The sequence below is a fragment of the Lactuca sativa genome, chromosome 1 (genome assembly GCF_002870075.4).
Source record: "Lactuca sativa cultivar Salinas chromosome 1, Lsat_Salinas_v11, whole genome shotgun sequence".
NCBI lineage: Eukaryota > Viridiplantae > Streptophyta > Magnoliopsida > Asterales > Asteraceae > Lactuca > Lactuca sativa.
In genome coordinates this window covers 13,808,173-13,824,539 of record NC_056623.2, presented here as the reverse complement: position 1 = coordinate 13,824,539, position 16,367 = coordinate 13,808,173, and the positions used below count along the sequence as shown (strand labels likewise).

Here is a 16,367-nt window from a genome sequence, read left to right as displayed (position 1 = left end):
CTCTAAGGGAAATAAGTAGAAGTGTCAGGTATGTAATAAAAGATTAGAGAAGGGGCAATTTGATAACTCTCCTAGTTGGCTCGGTTTAGCTTATCTTAAATATAAGTTTAGGTTTGTCGGTCATCTATCTTTGACATATTGAGTAGAAGTCGCCCTTTTGGGGAGACTTGGCCTCTCGAAAGCCAAGAAACCCTTGTAATCATCTCTTTTGATTCAATCATATAGAAATTAGTCTATAAATTCAATCAAAGTAGGATCATTTATAGCAATAATAAATGCTTTGTATTTGGATTATATTGCAATACCTGCATAGATTTTTCAAAGTAAGATGTTATAATAGAAAAAAATGAAAGTAGTATATGTTGTAATAAACAGATAAATGAATGTAAGTTATCACTTCTTGCATTAATAAACTTTTATATGGAACACCTTAAGCTATATATAGATTGAATATGACATTCAAGGCTGTAGGTACTTACCCTTAAAACAAAAATAGTTTTAGTAGAAAGGTTGCAACTCAACAGCAATATTCCTGGGCCTGGCAACCTGCATTTTAGAATTAAAACATCAGAGTTTTCCTTTTTAAAAACATATCTTTGAAGGACAATTTTACCCTTGAAGAACTACAAAGATCGATGAATTATCAGGGGTCTACACAAAGATCTGTAACTGCAAAATGATCGTTTTATGTTCCATTTGTCTGTCGATGTCCCACCTATAAGCAACCAGTATAATTTCAAACAATACGTTTAAAATATCATATTTGTAATTTAATTGTTAAACAAGAACAAAATATATTTCTAATCCAACTTCACATGTAAATTGATGAAGAAGCAATCAGGATGTAAAATACCATAACCGAACCAAGCTACACTACAAGAATGTCCGATTTATTAGAGTGACAAAAAAAATTAACAAATTATTAAATTATTGACTGTTTTTTTTTTCGGTATCATATTTTTTTCCATTAATTTAATTATCATAACGGCAAATCTTGCCAAGAGGACTGTTTGTGTTTGGTGTGGGCCGTTTTCGGTTGCCAAAAAATTCAATCTTTGAGGGCTTGGGATAAATAAATGGGATTTATTAGAAACGTAGGGCCACTTTATGTTGTTGATCTAGAAATCAAAGTGTGTACTTGAATTGGACAAGTCAATAAATACGAGGACCACTTTTATAAAATATCACTGAAGTGGACAAGTGGACATAGTTTTCGATTTCTTCGTCGTCCACTAAAAACTAAAAAGCCAGCTGCATCTGATGTTCTGATGTTTGTTTGTACTTTGTGAAATTTGTATCTCTCCTAATCTTGCTTCTATAAATTTGTCGTTCGTTACCCGAAACCGTTCCCTGTTTTTTGCTACCACCTTCCATCTTTTCAACGTCTCTCTCCCGGTATGACCTTCTTCTTGATGTATACAAATTATAGACGTATGTTTGCACCCATGAGCATGCGGGGTTTCTGTTTTGATATTTTCGAAAGGGTTTCTTGATTTTCTTGTCGCTGAACCTTTTAATGCCATTAGTTCTTTTGACTTTGGTAATTTAGAATTTGTGTTGCTGGAAGTTATCAAGAATATTACTGGAAATATGTAGTGATTGCTTCGAAATTACTTGTTTATTGGGCTTAATTGATAACATAATTTGGATTAAGGAAAACCGGTTCGGGTTTGTTTGTATATATATATATATATATATATATATATATATATATATATATATATATATATATATATATATATATATATATATATATATATATATATATATATATATATATATATCCCCATCAAGATTCCTTTTCATTGATTTGTTTCTTTGTTTGCCACAGTTATGTATTTTCCCATTAGATTAATGGCTTGGTTTTAAGTGTTTGGATGAGTTTAAATGATCATTCTTGAGTCGTTATCATTTCAAATCTTTTTTAGGTCTTAAATTGAGAAATCTTGTATTCGTAGCTAAGGTGTTTGTGGAAATTTCTCTGCAGTAGAGGCTGCAAAAGCGTCTTTCTTAATTATAGTGGCTTTGGTGTAGGATCATGGGAAACCTACTGTGTTTGGTTCAAGTAGACCAATCTACTGTTGCTATCAAGGAATCATTTGGGAAATTTGATGATGTTTTGGAGCCTGGATGTCATTGTGTTCCTTGGATATTTGGAAAACAACTAGCTGGTCATCTTTCTCTTAGAGTTCAGCAGTTGGATGTAAAGTGTGAGACCAAAACAAAGGTCTTATTCCCCCTCTTCAATTACCATAATTCCCCTTATTTTAAAACCATTCAAAATCTTGATATGCTCATGCCTTCACTTATATTTCCTTCTGGGCATTGGGCTTTTATGCCAGCTATCTAGTGGGCCACTGTATACCTCATTTACATGTCACATGATGCTAACAGTGTGGGCCAGTTCAGTGGTTGCTTGAAGAATAACCTTTTTGTGGAATATATTCGGATCTTGGTTGATTCCCATTTGTGTAACTGAAATAGTGTCCTTGTTTTCCTTTTTCAGGATAATGTTTTTGTGAATGTTGTGGCTTCGATACAATACCGTGCTCTTGCTGATAAGGCAAGTGATGCCTTCTATAAACTCAGCAACACAAAGTCCCAAATCCAGGCTTATGTTTTTGATGGTACATACCTTCATCAAATTTCAGATAATATATTTTTATATTGTTGTGATTGATTTAATATGGCATGTTCTTGACTTGTAGTCATAAGAGCTTTTGTACCAAAGCACAATTTGGATGATACTTTTGAACAAAAGAATGAAATTGCCAAGGCTGTTGAGCAAGAACTCGAAAAGGTTTTTAATTTATATATATAAAATTATCAGTTTTTCATATTTTAATATTGATGAATCGGAATCCTGATTCTTGAATGCAGGCTATGTCTGCGTATGGATACGAGATAGTTCAAACATTGATTGTTGATATAGAACCAGATGAGCATGTAAAGAAAGCAATGAATGAGATCAACGCAGGTAAATTTTTGAACCATAATATATTTGTTGAATGTGTAATGATGTCTATCTCAAAAAAGTATTGTATACATAACGTCTGTTTCTTTTCTAGACTAAATAAACCATTTCATTCTTACATTTCAAAAAACAAATTTCACAATATCCAATATTCCACGTGTAACGTCATTTTGTCAGATACCTTTTTACCATTATTTATCCAGACAACACTTTATTCAGACATACAGTACTTTATCTGCAGCTGCAAGATTTAGGATGGCAGCTACTGAAAAAGCAGAAGCGGAGAAAATTCTTCAAATCAAGAGAGCCGAGGGGGAGGCGGAGTCAAAATATTTGTCGGGATTGGGTATAGCCCGTCAACGGCAGGCGATTGTGGACGGTTTGAGAGACAGTGTGTTAGGGTTCTCGGTGAATGTTCCAGGAACGACTGCAAAAGATGTTATGGACATGGTTTTAGTGACTCAGTATTTTGACACAATGAAGGACATTGGTGCATCTTCCAAATCATCGGCTGTGTTTATCCCTCATGGACCGGGTGCGGTTCGTGAGGTCGCTAATCAGATACGTGATGGACTTCTTCAGGGTTCCGCCACCACCTAATGATTTCGAACTTTATCGTGCAAGTATATGTATATGGTTTTGTTTCTTGCATTCGTTTGCCTATAGTTTATATGTTTGTTTTGGTTGAGTCTTCATGAAAAAAACAAAATAAATATCGGTCATGGGGTTTGCTTGTTGGGATGTTCGGGAATGGGGTTCATCTTTTTACGAAAATACGAAATAAAAATGCAAGATTTTTGTGTGTATTCATCTAGAAGTTTAATGAGTACACCATGGTGTCATTAATTTGTTCTAATACATCCCTTGCTTGAACCCAAGTCAGGTAGATTTGTAATTTAAGCAATACGCTTATGCTCACGTTAGTTGGTTCCAAGGTGGTGTAGAGTTTCAATTCCAATATAGATTGGGTTTTTATGAGATTTGGGCAGTTGTGTCGGCCACCTAATGGTTTGTAGATTGGGCTCTTTATGGGTTTTAGACAATTGTTTCAACCAGCTAATGAGCCGTTGTTTACCTTATCTACATCTTATACAAGGTTATAGGCGCACAACTAATGTCTGAGAGTTCAAATTCCAATGTGGACGGGTTCCCTTATGAGCATTGGTACCTGCTTTTCATGTCACATGATATCATTAGGACAAACATCAACACATATAGATACAAATTACCATTTTCATATTGTCATTTGGAAGGTTTACAACTTTGTTTTAATATTAACTATACGATTACATAGGCAGACATCATTCATATCAATTTCTCTTGAGCTCGACTTTTTAGCTTTTTTGGATCCTTTTTATCTTGAGAATTCTTTTTCTTCTTCGCCTTTCCACCCTTACCACCAACCTTGTTGCGGTTCTTCGTTTTCTTCTAATCTTTAGCCTTTTTCGTGCCTTTTTCTCAGCCCCCATTCTCACTGCCCTCGTGTTTCTCTTTCTTTTCATGTTTTTCCTTTTCGGTTGCCTTGCCATTTTCCCTTCTCTCCCATTCCTTGATTCTATACGATAAATTTTTATGTTTTTTTTTTTTTTTTTTTTTTTTGCTATTTTTGTTTTCTAAACATGCTAAAATCCAAAAAGAATAAAACTAATATATGAGAAATGAATTACTAACATGGGAATCTTTGTGATTTTATTAAGGATGTTCAACCTTTTAAAGTCAAATGTCTTGACTAATTTTGACGTTGATAGAAAGTCAACCATAAAAGTTGTGGCCTTGGATATGTCTATACCCCACAAATGTCGCATTACCATTTAAAAGATCATGGCCTACGATAATGATGTGAGCCATTATATTCAAGATGTGGAGAAAACATTGTATGGTTGTTACTTGTTATATATGCCGCGTTAATAAGTTTGAGATTGATTTCTAACATTTTAAATTGAGGGTCTTAAAAAAAATAATCATAAAATGGTTTCTTTCTGTGACCACAAGATATGATTAAAATTGAACAAATATTTTAAGATAAATAATAAGACTTCTATGATAAATGTTCATGAGACTATTGGTTGTACAGAATTAGTTGTTCATCAATAAATTTTGAACATGTCATCTTTCTGCAGATCTTCATGTTAATTCTAATAAAACAATTTAAAGACTTTTCAGTCAAGTTGACCCGATGAAAATTTAAAAGAGAGATGATATATAACTAATCATTACATGTAAATCGACATATCATCCGTTCTACCTATGTTTTTTAATTCATCAGAACCAATTTCTCTTTCAATACACTATCCGTTAAAATTTCATATTTAAATAGAGATTCAAAGAAAAATTTAGACGTGGATTGTATTATTACATCCACATATTTGGAATTGGTAGATCGTTCACTTGATTTTAAGTTATTGATGTAAATAACTTTCTTGGTTCACCCACAAATTTGAAATAATTAAAAGTCAAAAATATTGGTTTTGTTTGTTTAAAGAGTTGGATTCACAGTCTCCAAAAAGAAACTGACTGAAGAATGACCAATGTCTTTGCATGATTTCCTGCCAAATTTCCATTGTCGGTGACTGATTGAGTTATCAGGTCTTTAGCTATAATACCAGTTTGGAGATGTAGAGTGCATGTTCGGATAAACTAAAGTAAACTTGGGAACATGAGGGTTGGGGTAGTACTCTTGACAGTAGCGAGTCTTGAAAGTAAAACCATAGTTCACTATTTTAAATGAAAACAATAAAAATGAAAAAATAAAAAATAGGCTTTGAAAATCTTGATTTATACATGTATTTCTTTTGAAAAAACCATAGGTCATAGTTTTTATTTATATATAATCGTTTATATATATATATATATATATATATATATATATATATATATATATATATATATATATATATATAGGGTTAGGTTATTTTGTTTTTACTAAATATTATGTGCCAGAATGCACAGATCTGGACCATCGGATGGAATATAATCAAGTCATGATTTGAGGGACTATGATAGTAGAATATGATAGCATTTACCATATAATCACAAAAATTTCAGCATAAAGGCATTTTAGTCAATTAACCTATATTAAAAAAGGAAATTTTCGGATTTTTAGGGATGATTAATTCCTTTATTTATTAAAAATCTGAATACTTTAAATTAATTCAAATTTAAAAATCCGATTTTATTCTGTCAGAATGATAGAATGTCAACCATAAACTAGTAAATATATTTTCCGATTTTATTCTGTCAGAATAATAGAATGTCACATATAAACTAGTAAATACATTCTGAAAGAATACACAAATCAAATTTTGAACTAAATAACATAACAAATAATTACATTGTATGATTGTGATTCATTGAATAATAACAACATTCTGAAAAAAAAAAAATAAAAAAAAAACATCAAAATCTAACAAAAACACTAATCTATTCTGAAAGAATATTATTTTTAAGCAACACTTTATACATTGTAGCATAACACATTCTGGTTTTAATACACTCTTGTTCTATATGTTTTCTTCCTTCTCCACATCAATGTTAGCCTCTTTAAAACCTGAATCCACAAAGAAAAGATAATCAAGTTTCAAAAATTAAACAATTCAATGCATTCAAATAGAATACAACAATAAAAATTCTGATAGAATTAACTATTCTTGCAAAATGGTTTTGAATATTCTTTACCTTCTTCATTCTGAAAGAATATAATAGTATTCTTCAAGCCATTCTTCCGACCATTCTTATCACAAATGCAACAAAAACTAATTAATACATATTCTGGCAGAGTAGATTCTGTTAGAATATACTCTCGTTCTATATGTTTTTTTTCCTTTTTCACATCAATGGCAACATCTTCAAGACCTAAATCCACAAAGAAAACAATAATTAACTTTCAAATATTAAAAAATCCAGTGCATTCTAAGAGAATAAAAACAATAAATTTTGATAAAATGTAGTAGACATTAAAGAATTATAATTTATTCTAATAGAATGTAATCCTCAAATCAATTGATCAAGAACCAAAGTGTATGAAGATAAAAATTTAATTACTATCTACAACCATTAAAATGTACCTTTGATAAAAATTATATTCTATGAGAATGTCATGAAATCAAATTCTAGGCACTTACATTCTGTGAGAATCTGCCATGAAAATAAGTTCTAGGCATTCTTCAATCATTCTTGAATGTTGAATAATCGTATCCTGCATCAGAAAATAAGAATTAACAATTTGTGCTGAAAATTTGGCCCGAACAGCCCCCTATTCAAGGGACTGTATATCAGCAGTATGAGTCGAATCAGAATGATTCCAAAGCCTAAGTTGTAACTAGCATTGAGTAGAATATGCAGGAAAAAAATCCAGCTAATTTGGAGCTAGTGTGAAAGAGATATGACAATTCAAAGATAGACAAAATTTTGAACCAAGTAAAAGTGCTTAAAATATAAGTTTCAAAAATAATATATAAGAAAAAAAATCACAGTACCATTCTCTGTACCATAGAGTGCGATACTCATGGCTATCTTCCAAGCCCTAAATCCTGATCCACCAAATTGTTTGGAACCCGCTATATAAAGGATGAGAATGATCGAATGAAGGATCTGAAGAAGACGAATTAGATAATTTGACATGATTTGAGATGAAATAAAAAATGACTGAATGGGAAAGTAGGTTGATCAGGATGAAGATGATGATGATAACAAGAACAATGAGATTGTCACGAAATTAGGTTAAAATGAATAATTGAGCGATGTAATTCAATCCATCTAAACGATTGATGAACTTTTCATTGTTATTGAAGTACTGATACTAACTTGTAACTAAATTCCTCTTTAAACAATCCAAACAACTTTACATAACATTTTAGGAATCAATCAGGAAATATTATAGACAATAATCAAGTGATGAACTATTTTCATTATATAACAGGAGACAGAGACATTATGACTCTAGACACTAACGGAAAATAGAGGAGTAAATAACAAAAACTTACTCGATTATCGACAAATGTAAATTAGGGCTTTTGTTGAATGCTCTGATCATGCCCTTCTACAAAACGTTCCAATAAATCATTCTACTTTTCCGTCGGTGGCCACATGTTTTCATTGATATGTTTAATACAGAAGAAGCGATCAGGAAAAAAAAAAAAAAAAAAAAAGCGATCGACTACTTCTATATGTGGTGTGCGTCGACGGGAAGAAGAAAGAAGAAATCAAGGTCTTGATCGGTTGTGTTGTGGGGTGTCGGTGATTCATCTTGGTAATTCCTTGCATATAAGACACGGTGCAAGAGAGAGACTAGGTCAAAAAAAATTGATTTTATTTCCTTAATTGCAAAATTTCAATTAAATGATTCCTTAATTAAAAAGTACAAAATGTCCAGAATACTCTTAAATGATTTATTTAATTATTTATTATTTCTTAAATTCTCATTGGTGCATTTATGCACACAATACTTGTTAAAAACATTTGAACCTAGCTCTCTCTCTCTCTCTCTATCTCTCTCTCTCTCTCTCTCTCTCTCTATATATATATATATATATATATATATATATATATATATATATATATATATATATATATATATATATATATATATATATATATATAAGAAAAGAGTAAGTTAAAGTTTTGGTCCCTGTGGTTTGGTTAGATTCGTATTTTCATTCCATCTTTAAAATTTTGACAAGATGCATCCCTCTGGTTTAAAGAAATTGCACTATATATCATTAGTCCCTTAAAAATTAAAGACCATTTTACCATGGTCGACGGCGTGTATACCTCCGATGAGTGTTGTTTCGTTCAAAAAGCTCACTATTTGAAAAAAGAGAAAACGCAGGTCAAATCCCAATAATCGAAACAAACGAATTTCACGCAACTATAGTGAGTTTTACTTTAAAAATTTTACATTTATTCACATTTTAATTTACGTTTCTTACGTTTATTCACGTTATCGATGCTTATTTACGTTATCTACGTCATTTTTCATTCATCTATGTTTATTTATGTTGTTTAAGTTTATACAAGTCTTTTTAAACTTAGATTACGTTTATATGTATGTTACTCGTAATATTTACGTTAAATTTACATCTATATGTACATATCATTAACAAGTAACAATATCAATCATCATATTATAAAAATATACACATAACTCATTTTATGTTAATTTACTACGTAAAATGATTATAAAATGTATATACGTATTTTGTACATAAAAAGATCATATATATATATATATATATATATATATATATATATATATATATATATATATATATATATATATATATATATATATATTAGGTATAGAGCCATTTACATAGACTTCATTTTGATTAAAAAACACAATTTTCTTTCACTATTAGTTTCTTCCTATTGCTTTGGAACTCATATTATTTTTTATTTTGGAATTCATCCCCAACATCTATGTATTTCGAATGTGTTTTTTATTAGACCTCTAGTAGAAGCTCTATAATTTCCTCCGACACCTATATATATATATATATATATATATATATATATATATATATATATATATATATATATATATATATATTTCAAAATGGTCATTTATACTTATATATGTCGAATGAATGTAAAAAGAAATATTATAATTGTTAGTATAATAGTTGCTTTGTTTTATCTATGATTAAATTGTTGTTTATTTGGTTGATTTCATATTGGGTGAAATTTGGTTTTAGTCAAACCGTAGCCGTTATGCAGCCCGATTTTTGCTAGAAAAGTTTTGTGGTTTTACACTTAAGTTATTAAACTTTATAACTAAAGTTTTGAACACACATTTGTAGAATTATAAAACCTAGGATTCTATGTGAGTTTAATAATCATCAACTAAAAACACAAACTTAGTAAAAAACCTCTGTAATAACCGTTCATCTTTGAGAGAGTAGAAAGTTGTGTATAGATCTATATGGGTTGACACCCCTGCCTATGGTTGCTAGCTACAACCTCCGTCTGATGAGTCGAAACGGGCGATAACTTCTTATTCTTTTGCCTATTTACGGCATTTATGAAGCGTTTGTGAGACTTAAAGCACAACCTTTTTTTAGTGCCTCGCAGGGGCTGATTGAAAGTCACATAGTTTTGTTATAAACTCGACATAGCCCCAAAATTCACTATAAAAAGCAATTGTATAATATTGAAACAGGATTTATACATGGTAGAATACTAGTACGAGTTGAAATAGGATTTGTATGTAGTATAAGATTATACACTTAGATCATTAGTTAAGTGTCAGTGTATTATTTAAGTAAAATAAACACTTAATAATATATAATACAAAATTATGTTGATTTTAAACTTATGTATCATAAGTAAATTAATATTCATACTTGTATGAGATTATAATTACAATCACACCTATGTCACGTCGACATTTTTCATTATTATTTTATACTTTGAGCTATAAAAGTAATTTTTCATATAATATGATATTCGTTCATTTTTATATAAAATTTCACTTTTAACAATATACACGGAGTCAAAACTGTCAAAACCTGTGAGACTCACCAACAATTTTGTTGACGTATTTAAATGTGTGTATTCTCAGGGACTTAGAAGTTTATGGCATTCATAATTTGGAAAATCTCTTTCCTAGTCTTTTTCTTGGCCTATATGTTCAACATGTTCATGCATTTATATTATTTTGAGTTACGTTTTGTTGAACTAGTATCTGGAATGTCGTATTTTCGTAGTCTAAAGTGATGTAACTTTTAAAGCTAGACTAATGGAAGTATGTAATAATGTTTAAAGTTTTGTACTATTAATTATGCGTATGTTAACTGTGATCCAACGTTGGCATCGCAACCTCGACATTTCTACCGCCGACCGGAGTGCGACAGATTGGTATAAGTAACGACTATAGTAGACTAAGTATTTTCCTAGGAAAACACGGCTATAGTCTAGGGTTTATTCTTTTAGGTTTAGGATATTCCTTAACCTATAAAATAAATAAAATACATAATCACAACATCAAAATATAGAGTTTTATATAACTCAAAACCGCGATGAGAACATATATATATAAGAACTAAAAATAACTTAAATTCAAGATTTTAAATCAAATACTCAACTAGGTTTTATAGTACATAGGTCACACCAGAACTAAATGTAGTTGGTAAATTAAAAGCTTGGAAATTTAAGAAACATATTATATAATCACACATCAAAACACAACGCATGATCACAGCTCTAAAATTTTATGATTTATATGTGAATTAAATAGTAACAAACTTAAAGTTATTTTTCTTTTTGTGATGGATGAACTTTGGATGCTGAATGAACCTCCGACAGAGGAGTCTGTAATTCCCCTTGTACTCAGTGATCCATATTTTCCCGACATACCCATGGAGGACAACCCAATTCCCTTGGACGGAGACGCACCACTACCTTCAAAAAGTAGTGGGCCAGAAGACGATCCCGAGAAGGATTTGGAAGAAGACATGGAAGAGGATCCTGAGGAGGAGCAAGAGGAAGACATGGAATCTGAGGAGCACGAATCTTTGGGCGATGCGGAGCCAATCAACGATGAGGAATCAAAGGCGACACCACCATCCACCCCCAGCCTACCACATAGTGGGAAACATCTTCGCACAATGAAGACCGCTTAAAATTCTATCCCCATCCAGAGGGAGACTACGAAGAAACTAAGTAAGAGACTTTCTCTGACCTAATAATCTAAAAATGTTTGTCACCAAGATCATGTGAGTGGTGGTGATTAGGAAGAAAAACTCCAATGAATAGATAAAATATTCTTGAAATATTCATGTCGGTTATATGCATTTAAAGTATGTTATTGTAAAAATATGGTTTCTATTTTATTTATTTATGTTACTGAAATAATTATGGTTTTTTATTTATTCTTTATGTATTTATTACGATAAAATATATTTTGTTTATTGAATAGTGTTGTAAAGGATTGTAAATCATATACATTCTATGAGACATTCCTATTATTAACAATTAAATACATTCCTTTCTCTCGTCTTTTTATGCGTACCAAACATTAAATACATTCCTTTCTCTCGTCTTTGTATGCGTACCAAACAAGATAGATTAATAATTCATTTCATTCCAGAGAAATAATCAGACATCAAAATGGAATTGTAGTGGTTTATGCATACTAAACAATATAGATTAATAACTCATTTCACTCTGGTGGAATAACCCAACATCAAAATGAAATCATAGTGGTTCATTCCATTAACACGTCTATTCTATTACTTCATTTATTTCCATCCAACCAAACAACCGTAAATCTTTTAGCATATAATATAATAGGCTAGAAATCCACGAACAACATTCTACATTCTGGAAATCCCTAACCAAAGAATTGCAACATGAAATGAAATGTTCCGCTTCAGTAGAAAGAATTTGGTAGTATTTAGATTTTAAAAAATATATTCACTTATAATAGTAACTAGGAAAATGGCCATGTTGCGCTATGGGTTTGTTTGTTTGATATATGCTTGTTACAGGTGGTTAAGACTTAATAGGTTTTATATTTAACTTTGGTGTGGAAGTTTGAGTACATGTATAGTAACATTAAATTCGTATAGTGTTTAAAATTGTATAAGTTGTGAGTTTTGTGTTTTTGTGCAGATTATCTAGTAGTGAAGGAAAGGTAAAGAATCATTGTTGTTGTGTGTAGCAGTGTGGTTCAATTTAATAACAAAACAGTGAGTATTAAAAGTAGCATTTTAAATTTTTTTGGAAGATTGTCAGAAAAGGTTTGTCTTACTTATGTTGCAGCTGATTCGGTTTTATAAACAATATATCATAAGTTTAAGGGTTTTATGCGCAAAAGTTATACAAAGTTTAACAAAAAGTGGAGTGACTGCTACAAGGTTTTTGTGTCAGGTCATGACCGTGGATAGCACTGCCGTTTTGACGCTTGCTTAGGTTCAGCTTCATCTGTTGGTCAGTAAAAAAGATGTTAGTATGTTGTTTACCTGCATGTTTCATGTGATAGTGTTTACCTGCATCGTCATAGGAAAGCATTCTTGTACTTTTTGATGCATAGGTTTTCGAAGATGATTCTGGAAAGTGTGGTGTTGGTGTATTTGGAACTGTTGACTATTGAAGGGGAGTTTCCTCCTCGATATCAACTGTTGTGAAGCGAATGTTGCCCGCACTTGAGTTTTTGGTCATTTGTAATACCCATTTTTTTTGTAAACCTTTTCAATCTTGGATGAAGGGTGGTAAGGTTTTTCTATGAGTATGTCCATATTGTTGTATAGCTTTTTCAGATGTTATCGAAGTGAGTTTTTCGACCGTGTTGTTGGATAAGTTTGCGGTTATTGAGTCTGTGGTATTTGTCAACGTTGTTGAAAGTTTGTACCTGTTTTCATGTAGATGCAATTATTGTAATTTAATTTGTACCATTGTTAGTCATGTTTTGGAGGACAACTTACATGAAGATTGGGGTTGTCACCAACCAGTCGTTACCCTTTTTAAAGCTGCTTGTCTTACATAGGGGGCATAGAATTTGGTACCAGTTGTTTGTAAAACTGATGTTAACCGCAGATGCTTTTACGGTAAAGGTTTTGTCCTATTGTAGGATGTTAATTAGATATTGAAAGTAACATTTTCTTGGGTTCATTTTGAGTATGTAAATGTAAGTTGGTATATCTTACCAATAGTTCTGAATATGGTTTTTCGTTTATGTCATGTAACGGTGTTGGAGGGCCTTTACACGCAGAACGGGACGTACAATTTCGCATAAACCTATAATTTTTGTTTTTTTAGTGTATACATATAGTAAATTATGTTCCAAAGCAACTGTCTCTAATACCTGTCAAGTAGGGCAGCTGTTTCTCGAATTGATGGGTTGATATACACATGACTTGCACTTGTTGTTCCTACTTTTAGTGGGTTGATATACACATGACTTGCACTTGTTGTTCCTACTTTTAGTGCACCTATAAGTGACATACATAACAAACGTCAATACTTTCTACATTAATTTTTGTGAATGTATATATTTTACAATGTCTTATTTCCTCCATACCTGCAACTGTCATGATCTTTGCATTTGTCACAGCAAGAACTGTTGGAGCAGGTGTGGCCTCAATAAGGTTGCGGTCAAATTTTTCCAGTACATTGGTACATTCTTTCCATAGACCAATAGCAATTTCTTCGTCACTGTTTTTCGTTTGTTGTTAGTGTGTTGGTAATATGTAATATAAATGTTGAATTAGTTACAACTTACGATTCGGTTGTGAGTATGAGAAGTGTGTAAGGTTCCTTGTTTTTTGTCGTGAGTTCTCTGAATTTGACAAACACACCTAAGAAATCTATATCGGGATTACCTGGTACATTAGTAAATAGAAATTGTTTTGTGCCATTTATTATTGTAGTTGTGTATATATTGTTATACCTGGCGCTTGTTTTACATAGTCTGGTATTTGGCTTTTGGATATAAAGTGAAACGAAGTTGTAGGTATTATTCCTGTATCTGGAATTCGGCAGATTGAGGAGGCATTGCCAACACTAATATATATTTCTTTGCCTATCCAATTTTGATATTCGTCCGGTTCGACACACGCATAGTCAGAGATAGTGTAACAGTTTGAAATAGTCAATATGGATTTTATGTGTCCTTGATCTTTTTTCTGTCCCAGAATCTGATTGGTATCTCCCTGTTTTGATGTAGGGCAGTAAAAATAATATTATTATATACAAGAATGTGGAAATTTATAAGAAAGCTTAGATACTTACATGCTTGTCGACTGCTAGGAACCAGGTTTCATATGATCGAATTTGTGGAGTCCATGTGCGTAAAATGCGAACCTGCAATGCTCCTCCTGAACATCCATATTCCAATGTAGAAATAGTTGTAGAATCCTCAGACATGGGTCTATGAGTAGAGTTAAAGAAAGAGTTAGACTGTAAGGTGCAAAAGCTAGCAATCCAATAATTAGATAATAGTTTAACATATTATGTAATAATTTGTTATAAAGTAAATAATGTAATGTCATAAATTCGTATGTGTAGCCAGGCTGTTGTGAACATCAGAAATTTCTACTTTGTGTAACAAATCTTTGAAAACAACGTTTTTCGTTAAGTTGTTTGCTGTGTTTGTGTCATTTTTTATGAGAACTTTGATGGACTTGGGAGATGTGGCTCGAGATAGAGCAACATACAGTTGACCATGTGTGAAAACAGGTTGGGACAAGTAAACACCAATTTTTTTAGTGATTGGCCTTGGCTCTTGTTTATTGTCATGGCGTAACAAACTTTAATGAGGTATTGCTTCCGAAACAAGGTGAAAGGTGTGTCAGTATTCTTGTGTATGAATTTTATGCGTGGTATATAGATACGTTTCCCAATGGAAGTTCCTGTGATAATTATTGCCTCAATTACTGTTGGTAACAACTGTGAGACTATCAGACGTGTACCATTACATAATCCCTCCCTTTGGTTTATGTTTCTTATTAGCATGATTGGTGTGTTTACTTTCAGTAAAAGTTTGTGTGGAGGGATTCCTGAAAAGTGTAATTCGTTTAGGTACTCAGGAGGATAGAAGGCTTCTAATTCTGAGGATTGGTTACCATTAGTTTCTAAAGTATCGACACTTTTGTAGATTCTAAAGTTACCCGTAGTCATTTTCAAAATAAGATCATTTATTTCATTTGTTGTGTTGTTTTTTGGACAGACAATGGCTCTGACAGATAGGTCAATGGGAGAGGGGTCCGATAGAATTTCGTCGCCATATACAAAGTTTATTAAATCTTGCAAAGAATTTTCTCCTGGAGGTATCAAAAGTGAGTCGGGTATTTGGATCCACTTTGTATCTACCGCATTAACTGTATTTGGTTTTCCTAAAAGTCCATCTCCAACAGCAAGCAACCATGATGCAAATGCGGATGTTGAGAGTTCAAATGTAGGATTGTTGTTGTTGTTGTTGTCCGATAACCGCATGTTATGGTTAAGTTTCCAAACCTGAAAACACGGCCATAAATGTGAGTTCGGTAAAGTGAGTGCAATGATCTGCGATCTGGTGCTTTTTGGGCATACGGGAAGGGTCTGACGAAAGTCACCTCCTAATAACATGGACATGCCACCAAACGGGTGCGTGTTGCACTCAAAAATGTCTCTCAACGACCGATCGAGACATTCAAAGCAACATCTATCGCTCATTGGAGCCTCGTCTCATATAATAATAGAAGTCTGTTTCAGTAGGTCTGCGAGTGATGTTCTCTTTTTTATGTCACATGTCGAGATTTCCGAAAGATTGATCGGTAACTTAAATCTAGAATGAGCCGTTCTACCTGAAGGTAATAGTAAGGATGTTATTCCTGAAGTAGCAACTGCAAAAACGATCTTACCAATTGATCTAAAGTAAGAAATTAGGGTCGTCCACAAGAAAGTTTTTCCAGTTCCA

The 16,367-nt window shown here is 32.1% G+C and overlaps 1 protein-coding gene across 4 annotated transcripts; it reads left to right on the top strand.

Annotated features, from left to right (window-relative positions):
• Nucleotides 1-1,237: 1,237 nt before the first annotated feature.
• On the top strand, nt 1,238-3,780 carry LOC111887341 (hypersensitive-induced reaction 1 protein). 4 transcript variants are annotated; one of them, XM_023883502.3, is made up of 6 exons: nt 1,238-1,395; nt 1,988-2,227; nt 2,507-2,627; nt 2,709-2,800; nt 2,881-2,977; nt 3,216-3,780. In XM_023883502.3, the coding sequence occupies exons 2-6, from the start codon at nt 2,039-2,041 to the stop codon at nt 3,572-3,574; spliced, it is 858 nt and encodes a 285-aa protein (XP_023739270.1). In that variant the 5' UTR covers nt 1,238-1,395; nt 1,988-2,038; the 3' UTR covers nt 3,575-3,780. The 4 variants fall into 4 exon arrangements, with proteins under 4 accessions (XP_023739270.1, XP_023739272.1, XP_023739271.1 ...); XM_023883504.2 differs by having other exon boundaries at nt 1,239-1,395; nt 2,035-2,227; XM_023883503.3 differs by having other exon boundaries at nt 1,244-1,395; nt 1,959-2,227.
• Nucleotides 3,781-16,367: the final 12,587 nt, after the last annotated feature.

What these genes read in the sequence shown, in the direction of transcription:
- LOC111887341 (XM_023883502.3), top strand. Translation starts at nt 2,039, where the DNA reads ATGGGAAACCTACTGTGTTTGGTTCAAGTAGACCAATCTACTGTTGCT. An exon ending in CCAGGCTTATGTTTTTGATG is followed by an intron (nt 2,628 to 2,708) that starts GTACATACCTTC and finishes CTTGACTTGTAG; the next exon opens with TCATAAGAGCTTTTGTACCA. An exon ending in TTGAGCAAGAACTCGAAAAG is followed by an intron (nt 2,801 to 2,880) that starts GTTTTTAATTTA and finishes TCTTGAATGCAG; the next exon opens with GCTATGTCTGCGTATGGATA.